Source organism: Muntiacus reevesi, chromosome 22 (assembly GCF_963930625.1).
Source record: "Muntiacus reevesi chromosome 22, mMunRee1.1, whole genome shotgun sequence".
NCBI lineage: Eukaryota > Metazoa > Chordata > Mammalia > Artiodactyla > Cervidae > Muntiacus > Muntiacus reevesi.
In genome coordinates, this window is record NC_089270.1 from 55,310 (window position 1) to 66,724 (window position 11,415).

The 11,415-nt window shown below is 55.6% G+C and overlaps 2 protein-coding genes across 2 annotated transcripts; one reads left to right on the plus strand and one right to left on the minus strand.

The window, feature by feature from the left end:
* The first annotated feature begins 3,354 nt into the window (after nucleotides 1-3,354).
* LOC136153057 (basic salivary proline-rich protein 1-like) lies at nucleotides 3,355-5,120 on the plus strand. The gene is made up of 2 exons (XM_065914701.1): nucleotides 3,355-3,483; nucleotides 3,801-5,120. Exons 1-2 carry the CDS (start codon nucleotides 3,355-3,357, stop codon nucleotides 5,118-5,120), a joined length of 1,449 nt encoding a protein of 482 aa, XP_065770773.1.
* A 3,608-nt stretch (nucleotides 5,121-8,728) lies between these two features.
* On the minus strand, nucleotides 8,729-10,851 carry TMEM271 (transmembrane protein 271). Its single transcript, XM_065914329.1, has one exon. The coding sequence runs from the start codon at nucleotides 10,778-10,780 to the stop codon at nucleotides 9,650-9,652; it is 1,131 nt and encodes a 376-aa protein (XP_065770401.1). The 5' UTR covers nucleotides 10,781-10,851; the 3' UTR covers nucleotides 8,729-9,649.
* Between the last annotated feature and the right edge of the window lie 564 nt (nucleotides 10,852-11,415).

Here is an 11,415-nt window from a genome sequence, read left to right on the forward strand (position 1 = left end):
CTGTAGAACACGGGGCAGTATATTCAGTATCCTATGGTAAACGGTAATGGAAAAGAATATATGTGTATAACCGAATCACTTTGCTGCACAGCAGAAATTAACACAACGTTGTGAGTCAGCGATATTTCAATTTTTAGAAAACATGCAGGCAACACTATATAATATGCACAGACACACACTTTTGTTGTGGAAGCACAAAAACACTCCAGGTGGCCCATGAGGAGCAAGAGGTGAGGGTAGCCCAGAGGGTGAGGGGTCACTCCGGCTGCTCCTAGACACTACATATTTAACAGTAAAAGAGAACCGTGGACTGAACATGGGAAGTGATATTTTAAACTGTTCTGTGTTTTATTTTTGATGCATATATTATATTACTTGCAATACATTAGATGTAACCTCCTTCCAGATAAAAATAAAGGAAGTGTGTGGGGAAGAGGTGTCCTAAGAACACGGTCCCATACCAAGGTCACGGGAGCAAGGCCTTGCACCAAGGCCACAGAAGCGGGGCCCAGAACCAAGGCCATTTCCAGAACTTACTGAAACTCTTTGTAACCATTGCCAAAAGTTCCGTTGATCATCACTAACAAGCTTCCTGACCAAAACAGGCAAAGAGGCCCAATCCAGTATTCACCATATAACACCCTAACCCATCACCTAATGCCACCCTTCCAGCAGGAATCTTTTTTGTCTTGAGGCTATAAAAATTGGCTACTAACCCATGAAAACAGCTTCCCTCATAACTCAGTTGGTAAAGAATCTGACTGCAATGGAGGAGACCCCAGTTCGATTCCTGGGTCAGGAAGATCCACTGGAGAAGGGATAGGCTACCCACTCCAGTATTCTTGGGCTTTCCTTGTGGCTCAGCTCCTAAAGAATCCACCTGCAATGTGGGAGACCTGGGTTCGATCCCTGGGTTGGGAAGACCCCCTGGAGAAGGGAAAGGCTACCCACTCCAGTACCCTGGCCTGGAGAATTACATGGACTGTAGAGTCCATAAGGTCTTAAAAGAGTCGGACACAACTGAGCACCTTTCACTTCACAACCCATGAAACGCATCAGCTCTCCCTGGCCTGTCAGGAGGTCGGCTGCTGTGCTCACAGGGCCCTCATTGTCTCTGCTCTCTGCTCTCAATAAACTCACTCCTTTCTGAAATGCTCTGTCTGTAAACTCTTTTCCAACCTGAGCTTGGACTGCCATGACACTAAGTTAGACCAGTCAGCAGCAACTTACTACCGCAGCTATCGTCTTTGAATGGCGGCCAGTCTACTTTGAGATGTGCCTTATATGTAATATACAACCAGATTTCTGCACTTAGTATGGAAAATATATACAAAAATCTTTACCCTCCATTCTCCCAAGAGTGTCACTTGCATTTGCATCAGGGCAAGTGGCAGGATGGAGCATGGGGCACCCTCTGGAATTCCCGACATCCAGTCCCCGGGGTAGCCATTGAATGAACACAGAGATGAATTAGCAGAGGCTGAATTGACACCCCTGGTGACAGGCATAGGGGTGGAGCCCCTCAATGGAGAAAAAGGAAAGGCTGAGTTTTGGCAAGTCTGAATTTAGGGTCCTAAGGGACCCTGAGGAGGGCAGTGAGCAGGCTGTTCGCTGAAAGCAGAGGTCTGCCGACAGCTGGAGGTTGCTACACTGCCAAACCTGGGCTCACAAAACTCCCACAAATGCCACTTGAAAAAAGAACCCTGGTCCCTCTTGTGGCTAGAACAAAGCAAGGGGCCCAGGCACAGCGAAGAACTGAGCTCAGACCCCTGTCCTCACACCAGCTCCACCCCAGGTACACAGCCCGTTCCCTAAGCTTAGGTTTTCCTACCTTTGAAGTGCTGTTTCCAGGATTAAGGGAGGCAGCAATCTTAAAGTGCTTGTCACACAGGGCCTTGCCCTTATAAAGAGCTCTCAGCACAAACTAGCCATTGGTCAGATGACACCACACTGACAGAGATGGTGGTGGGCATAGGACTCTGGGGCTGGAGTGAGGGCTCAGGCAAGGCTGATTGGTTGGGCAGGTGAGGGTGGGGCCTCAGGAAACTCTAGGAGCTTTTCCCCGCCTCCAGGAAGGGTTGGTGAGGTCAAGAGTTGAGGGAGGCAGGAGGTGGCAGAGCTCACAGCTCTGGGTAGCTCCACGGTGGTAGACGAAGGAGAACTGAAGTCTTGCATTTAAGGAAAAATATCCTGAGCTACACTAGAAGGCAGAAGGGGCTCCCGGGGCCAGCCAGCTGCACAGGAGCAGGGGGCGCTGCCTCAGACGGCCGTGCAGGTGCCCTTGGAAGAGGCTCCCAGCAGAGGCAACGTCCCAGCAGGGCCAGGACACAACATGGGGGTGAGGGTCCAGGGATGGACACAGGTGTTGAGGGGACTGTGTGAGCCAAGGCTGGGAGAAGCAGCAGGTGGGGAAAAAGTCCCTAAAAGGAGCAAAATTGAGGCCACTGCAGAGTCCACGCTGCCCCAGGCAGAGAGGCCCCTTCAGAGCGCATATTCTGGCCTTTGACTGGATGAGAGGGGAATCTCCACCAGGACTCCAGCCTCTGACACAGAGGCCATGCCTGCCTCCATCTCCCCAGGCTGCTGAGAGGGGGAAGTAACATGTGCCAGGCGGGATTTACAAAATAACACAGTCACTGGAGCTCTTATCTGAAAACGTTTGCAAATGTGCCAAATGTTAAGAAAGTTTTCCCCCTTGAGTGATTAATCTCACTGTTTCAGCTTTTTTTTAATGTTCATCTGACAGATGGCAAGGGCACCACCAGCTTCCTGGCTCAGGGAAGGGGTGCTCTCCCTGGATATCCTCAGCAGCTGGCCCCAGGCAGGAAGGAGGGCACAGACCACACACCTGAGTTCTGTACCAGGTTCAAAAGTGTTCAATGAAGTCCCCAAAATTCTTATTCACCTAGAAGATGACCTTATCTGCAAATAGGGTCTTTGCAGTTCATTCTGGACTAGAGAGGGACCTAAAGTCAACAAAGTCCTTATAAGAAGCAGAGAAGGGCACACACAGAGAGCCAGAGGCCACCAAAAGTGGGATCAGGTATAACATGGTATGTCCATGGGCCCAGGTATGCCTGGGACTGCTGGCTCCCAGAGCCTGAAGGGAGGAAGAGAATGAGTTCTTTAGGGCTTCAAGAAGGAGCAAACCCTGCCAACTACCTGACCTTAGGCTTCTGGCCTCCAGACTGTGAGATAGTATATATTTTTTGTTTTAGTCCATGTAGTGTGACAGCAGTCCAGGGAACTAAGACAAGCTCCTACAATGTCCAGGTCACTGAGATGGTCCAGGTCCCTGAGATGGTCTAGGTCACTGAGATGGTCCAGGCCCCTGAAATGGTCCAGGTAACTGAGATGGTCCAGGTCCGTGAGATGGTCCAGGTCCCCGAGATGATCCAGGCCTCTGAGATGGTCCAGGCCCCTGAGATGGCCCAGGTTCCTGTAATGGTCCAGGCCTCTGAGATGTTCCTGGCCTACATCCTGGTACTCCATATCATCTTCCCTGCTCAGCGACACCAGTCACTTTGCCTCCCCACTGCACACCCACCTCCTGACATGTCCATGGCACACACCAGCTTCAGTCTCCACACCTACTTATTCTCTGGGCCCCAGACAAGAGCCGCTGTGCCCCACAGAGAAGGCTGAAAGGTCAGACTGGGTCAGGTTCATGAGGTTTTACTTTTTCTTCAGAAAACGTAGTTCCTGGAAGTTCTTGGGAAGGACAGCACAATCTGACACGTGTTTTAGAAGAAAGTTTTGTCAGGAGTGGAGCTGATGGAGGATCCAGGCTGGTGTTGCAGGAATATGGGGGCACAGCAGGTGCACAGGCCAAAGCCGGGCCCAGGTGTCAGGAGAAGGGTCCCCCTGCAGCCACAGGCAGCACGGAGAAGGGCCCCCCTGCAGCCACAGGCAGCACGGAGAAGGGCCCCCCCTGCAGCCACAGGCAGCACGGAGAAGGGCCCCCCCTTCAGCCACAGGCAGCAGAGAAGAGTCCCCCTGCAGCCACAGGCAGCAGAGAAGGGTCCCCCTGCAGCCACAGGCAGCAGAGAAGGGCCCCCCTGCAGCCACAGGCAGCAGAGAAGGGTCCCCCTGCAGCCACAGGCAGCACGGAGAAGGGCCCCCCCTTCAGCCACAGGCAGCAGAGAAGGGCCCCCCTGCAGCCACAGGCAGCACAGAGAAGGGTCCCCCTGCAGCCACAGGCAGCAGAGAAGGGTCCCCCTGCAGCCACAGGCAGCAGAGAAGGGCCCCCCTGCAGCCACAGGCAGCACGGAGAAGGGTCCCCCTGCAGCCACAGGCAGCAGAGAAGAGTCCCCCTGCAGCCACAGGCAGCACGGAGAAGGGTCCCCCCAGCAGCCACAGGCAGCACGGAGAAGGGCCCCCCTGCAGCCACAGGCAGCACGGAGAAGGGTCCCCCCCCTGCAGCCACAGGCAGCACGGAGAAGGGTCCCCCTGCAGCCACAGGCAGCAGAAAAGGGTCCCCTGCAGCCACAGGCAGCACGGAGAAGGGTCCCCCCTGCAGCCACAGGCAGCAGAGAAGGGCCCCCCTGCAGCCACAGGCAGCCGAGAAGGGTCCCCCTGCAGCCACAGGCAGCAGAGAAGGGTCCCCTGCAGCCACAGGCAGCACGGAGAAGGGTCCCCCCTGCAGCCACAGGCAGCAGAGAAGGGCCCCCCTGCAGCCACAGGCAGCAGAGAAGGGTCCCCCTGCAGCCACAGGCAGCAGAGAGAAGGGTCCCCCTGCAGCCACAGGCAGCAGAGAGAAGGGTCCCCCTGCAGCCACAGGCAGCAGAGAAGAGTCCCCCTGCAGCCACAGGCAGCACGGAGAAGGGTCCCCCCTGCAGCCACAGGCAGCACGGAGAAGGGCCCCCCTGCAGCCACAGGCAGCACGGAGAAGGGTCCCCCCTGCAGCCACAGGCAGCACGGAGAAGGGTCCCCCTGCAGCCACAGGCAGCAGAGAAGGGTCCCCCTGCAGCCACAGGCAGCAGAGAAGGGTCCCCCTGCAGCCACAGGCAGCAGAGAAGGGCCCTCCTGCAGCCACAGGCAGCAGAGAAGGGCCGCGATGGCCTCCATCCCTGACCAGCCTACTTGGCGCGCCTGCCCTCGATGTAGCCCAGGTGGCTTGACTTACACAGTCTGCTGGACCAGGACCAGAGTTACCCAGATTCAGAGAGGAAGTGACTGTTGTGTGGAAAGTGTTGTGCTCTAACACAGACTTCATCGATTCAAAAGGAGCAGGATTTCTGTTGATATTCTTCAGAGGAGCAATGGTAGATGAAAAGGCAGAGACAGAACTTATCTAGATGAAACTCACCTGTGTGAGGATGACCCTCCAAATGTGGAGATTTTGATAAAACCATTAAAAACAGTGACAGGTACCCCCAGGCTTTCTCCCACCACCCCCAGAAAGTCCTTAGAATTCAAACTGGGGATGTAAGGATGTATGGGCACTACTTTCCGAAGTTAGATTTTTATTTTCCACTTTGGTGAGTTTTTTCCTGTAATTACTGTGCTGAAAAGTAGCAAATTAAACAAAGATATCCTATCATGTAGAAAATGAACCACCTAGCATTAGGCTGCTGGCTCCCACTCCTATAAAAAGAAGTTCACAGGCATATAAAGAATTTATACGTATTTATGTGCCAGAATTCATTTTGCTTAGAGTCTCTTATTTATTAATTTTCATTCGTATTTTGGTGAGAAAATGGTGCTTTGGGGCAACAACACTGAGTGCTGGCAAGGGGCCTGTGCCCAGAGCGGAGCTCCCCAGAGGTCACTCAGAGGTCTCTGCAACACTGCTGCCCGGGAGCCTGGGAACTCGAACTTCACACCACCACCAGCACTGGCCCCAACCTCAGCGCTACCCTGGTGTGGCTGGCTGTGCTGTGCTGGCATCTGGGTGAAGAGTCGTCCCACCAGCGTATCCCACCTGGATATGACAGAGTGTGCAGGCCAACATGCAGCTCAGCAGCCACAGAATCCTCCAAGGAGTGCTCCCCACAAGTGTGCTCCACGATGCCTCAGCCAGGGGTACCAGCCCACAGCCAGGCCACTCCACCGACACACTGCACCTAGAGTTCCTGGTGTCCCAGGCAGGCCACTGACCTGGACCTCAGACACCAAGAGGCAGTGTGTGTCTGTGTGTGTCTGTGTGTGTGTGTGTGTCTGTGTGTGTCTGTGTGTGTGTGTGTGTGTGTGTGTGTGTGTCTTCATGGACTGGTGCATGTGTTTGCAAACATGTTATATCTGGGAGTGTAAACACAGGTATATGTATGTTCACATGTAGATGCATGTGTTCATTTGTGTGCATTCCTGTGTGCTGACACACTCATGTAATGTGTGCACATGCTCATATGTGCACGCATCTGTCACAAATGTATACCTGCATGTATAATCATATGTATGTGCATATACACATACCCACGCACATGCACACATGTGTACCTGTTTTTGTGTACACAAGTGTGCACTGCATGCACATGTATGCATGCACACGTGTGTGCATGTGTGTGCATTTGCACATATTTGAGGTTCCCACCTGCATGGCATCATGACACTAGCCAAGAGTAAAAACATTGATAGCCAGCAGTTTGATCTTCACCACAAGCACCATATGACTAATTTTTTAAATAAAATGATTGCTTAATTATATCAGTCAAAAATTCAGTTTTGTAGTCAAGATTTGTGTGGCCAAGAGCGCCTCCTCTGCCTGAGGATGGCATGTGAGCCCTGGCACCTTGGGAGCGCTTGTTCATCAACATTAAGAAAACACAGATTTTTTTGGTGACTGTGTCATGTGTTGTTAATTAAGTCATTCTTTTAAATGTAAACAAACTATGTTTAAAATAACTTACAAACTCAGCATTAAACAAAGTAAAAACACAAAAATGTGTTTATTTAATTTTGGTATTTCATTATGATATAAACTCTTGGTTTGGCCTCCACCAGGCCAAGAGTTTATTATTATTCTGAAAAGTAGAATAAGACCCATATTTTAAGAACGCTCCAAGAGCTGGCATTATTTTCCAAGGAGCATTAGAATCAATTCTAAACAACTAATGTAAATTTTCAAAAAGGAGAAAAAGCATGAATGAGCTGGCTAACCTCCTAGGACTCTGGAACCATCACAAGCAGTTAGAAGGAAGTGAGGTGGTAACTCTCCACTGCCTCCCTGAGTGCTAGTCTTCAGAACAATTTGAGTGAAGGGATAAAACAAAAGGGATAAAATAAAACCCTGGTATCCCATATCATTATATCGGCCTCTATAAAGTGGACTTAACCATATTCTGGAGTTAGAAACACATATTTTAAAATCCCATCTAGCTTCTTGGTCACACGTACATTTGACAGGGGGAAGCCTCTGTGTCCCCAGATGCCCTCTGCTGCCCCATCCCATTCTGCCTTCTGTCCCATCCCAAGAAAAGTCTGAAACTTGAGAGAGGTCATTGCTCTTGCCTGCATGTTTGAATGACAAACTGTGTAAGACAGAACCTCAGGAAACAGGAAGGATGCAGGAAGGTCTGACATCAGATGTCCGCGCTGCTCAAGAGTTTGCTCCGTTCCATTTGGTCCCTGCACAGCAGCCTTCCCCAAGAGCTCACCGTGTGCCCACGCACTGGGCGCACCCTGGCTTGGCTGCCTCCACATGTGGTTCTGGGAAGTCAGCCTTAGAGCTGCCCCTGAGGTCTGTACTCCATGAGTGGAGAGCAGCCCTGCCTTATTGATTTGATCTAGGTAGATGGGGGAAAGCTTTATCAAAAGTCTCTTTTGCTGCCACTTATCACTTTTTCTGCTTAGGTTGATGGCCAGTGGGCTGGTGGTGTGGGGGCGGTGAGGGGGGGTTGGTGGTCAGGTGATAAGGACCAGCAGGGGAACAAGTTGGGCTGGGCTCTCAGCTTCACTGAATCTCAAAGCCTAGTATGGACCACTATCTGAAGAGGTCTGGGTATGAGGACCTGGGAGATTGACCCGGAATGATTCATTTTTCTCGGATGGCATCAACATAACAAGGAGAAGACACTGCCTAAGGCCCCTTAGATCAGAATCCCCAAGTTTCTAAGTAATTGTCCAAGCATCAGCATAACAACTTTGCCACCTCCACTGAATGGGTAGGTTTCCGCTTCTCTGCGTGGATAGCAGGCCTCTCCTCTCTAACAGCCTCTGCTGCAACTGGGTGGCCTTGCTGGTCATGGTTAGGTGCTGGACTCAGTCACCTAGGTACAGAGGAACTCTGGCTTTGGGTGGGTCAGCTGGTCTCATCCCAGAGCCCGCACCTGGAAACCACATCTCCAACACCAAGTCTGGCTGCTTTTCCACAATTAGCAGTGGACCCCTATACACTCCAGAGAGATTCCACATTATTCCCTTAGCTTTTCTCGCCTCAAGTGTCCTGTGCTGCGCTCACCCTAGCAGAGCACAGGGTGTGTCCTCAACTCCTTTTGCAGGAGGGTCACACCATTTGGGTCAGAGTGGGACTCTGCTTACAGCACACTCAGATTAGCAGCACACCTGCCTGGCACCACAATTCCAGCACATGGTAGTTGGATCAGCTTTCCCCAAGATCCAGAGCTTACCTGGATCCCAGTCAGAACCAAAGGACTGGGCGGAAACACATTTCACCATCATTCAGAGCACTTCACGTTGTGTTTAAATAGGCACACACATGTGTATCCTAATGATTTAAAAGTATGACCTTCACATCAATTAAGGCTATTTAAGGGGTATATTTCAAATGGAATGCTATAATATCCAAAATTACCAGATTACTGAATTAACCAACAGGATAATAATCTTTGCCAGAAAAACTATGACTGTGATTTCCAAAATAGGATTGGATTGTTCATATGTATTAACCAAAATAAGCTCAGTTTTGCCATAAAAACCCAATCTCCAGTTTCCAGAAAAAGAAATGTATGGGACCTGATATACACACAGAAAGTTAGCCTCAGAAAGAGGTTGGATTTAGCCAACCAGCTAGCATAATACAACTGTTCAAACTCACATCTGTCAGACCAAATTCATTTTCCCCCAAAATTGATTTGTGTGTCGACATTCTCTAACCCCAATTTGATGAATATCTCCAATAACATAGCAATTAATTTAATAAAGGAACTCACCAATTTTAAATTGCAATAAATTTACCAAACATTTTCACTGTTTATGGAGAGCTTTACAGTAAGAAAGTTATCAACAAAAGCAGGCACATCCGTGTACAAAGTGTTGCTGTGGGTGCTTCTTCACGTCTTCCATTCCAACAGTATCAGCCGCTCCGTCTTTCTGTCCTCTCGGTCAGCGTTCTTTCCGCTCGCTGGGTGAGGTTTCACCCGGGCCTGGGCCTCGGGGGCGACCAGGGAACGGACTTGCCAAAGAGAAGTGCGATGGGGGCGAGCCAACCCCAAAACATTTATTGTAAACTTTAAAAGGGAGTCCGGATACGAGCAGACACAGAAAAGAAGAGAAACCTCCCAAACACAGAGATAATAGTCCTGGAGGACCAGTCTCGCGGCGGGGAGCCCCTAGAGGCGCTAGGCCAGACCGCCCCTGAAGCTGCGGCGCCACGGAGGGGCTTGGCTTTGCGCCCCGCCAACTCCCCACCCCCCTCGCCGCCGCGGCAGGGCAGGGAGACGGGCACGGTCGTCCGCACAGGCCCAGGGGCTCAGCAGGCCTGGCCCGGCTCCCAGGGGCGCGCCGCCTCGCAAGGCGGGCGGCAGCAGTAGGGGTAGGAGGCGTTAAGGTCGGGGTCCGAGGGCGCGTACCCCGGCAGCTCCACAGACGGGTGACCCCCACAGCACACCTCCACGCCCGCTTCGTCAAACGCGTGGAAGACGCCCACGTTGATGTAGGAGACCGCGTGGTGCGTCGCGAAGCCCGCGCAGTCCCCCGGGGCGGCGAAGTCCGACTCCTCCGGAGACAGGATGGAAGCCTCGCTGGGCCGCGGCTGCAGCCTCCGCCCCCGCCGGCCCCGCCGGCCCCGCCGCGCCCGGGAGGCGGGCGGCTGCGCGCGGAGCCCCGGGCCGCCGCGGGGCCGCGCCAGGGCCCGGCCTCCCTTCCGCCGGCCGCGCCGGCCGCGCCGGGCCTGCGACGACTTGTAGTTCTTGACCAGCAGGAGGCTGAGCAGGCCTAGGAGGCACTCGAGCGAGTTGAAGACGGTGGAGAGCACCAGGCCGCGCTGGTAGTCCTTCAGCTGGCGGCACTTGGCGGAGGTGGCGCTGTCCAGGGTGCCGCGGGTGCGCGGCGCGCCGGGGGCCGGGCCGGGGCCGGCGGCCGCAGGGCCCGGGGCCGGACCGGGGGCCGCGGCCGGCGCGCGCGGCGGCAGGCAGTAGTGGGAATACTTGCGCTCCACCAGGGACACGGTGTCGCCGTCGATCACGGCGCCCGCGAAGGCGCTGAGGACCCCGAGCATGAAGACGAGGACGCCGAGCAGGAGCAGGTTCTGGCTGCTCACCGGCCCCGAGGGTCCGGCGGCGCCCCCCGGGTCGCCCGGCGCGGCCTCCGCAGCCCCCGCGGGGCCGGCAGCGACCCCGAGCCCCGGGCCCGGGCCCGGCCCCGCGAGGGGCGCGTCCCGGGGCCCGCAGCAGAGCAGGGCGGCGCCGAGCAGCGAGAGGCCGGCAGCCAGCAGCAGCCCCGAATAGAAGGCGCCGGCGGCCGCCCCCAGCCGGAACGGCTCCCCGCGCAGCTCCGAGCCCAGCGAGAAGCACTTGAGGCCGACGGCGGCGGCGCTGAGCGCGCAGGCGAGCAGGAGGCAGGAGGAGAGCGCGGCGCAGGCCCCGCGGACGCTCCACTTCATCCTCCGCGCCCGAGCCGGCCCGCACCCCGCGCGCCCGCCGCCGCCCGCCGCCGCCCCCGCCGCCTGCGCCTCCTCCCGGCGCCGCGCGGCCGGACCGCCGGCCTCCTCCTCATCCTCCCGCGTCCTCCCGGGCCCGCGCCGCCGCCGCCGCCGCCGCCGCAGTCGGAGCCCGCATCCTCCGCCTCCCGCCGCCGCCGCCGCGGCCCCGCGCAGGGAACCGATGCGGCGCGGAGGACCGCAGGGCGCGCGCGCCCCCTCCCCAGCCCGCGGCGCCCCTCCCAGGACGCTCAGCTCCCCCCACCGCCGGCGGCCCAGCACGCCCGGCCCAGGCACCGCCCTCCCCCGCCCCCCCAACCCGCGTCGCCCCTAGGACACCCCTCGGCCACCCCCCCCAAGGAGAAGCCCCCCGCGCCGCGTCTCTCCGCCTTCTTCCCCCGAGTAGCGCCCCGGCCTCTCTGGGCACGCCGCTCCCCACCCCTGGGCGCCCGCCCCTGACGCCCCCAGGCCCCACCCCCAGCGCCTCCCACCTCTCGGGCCTCAGTGGGCGCGCTGCGCGGGGCACGGGGCTGGGGTCTCACTCCTCGCCCCCCGCCTGTCAGAGATCAGGAAACCTGAGGAAGTTGGCCTGGAGTGCG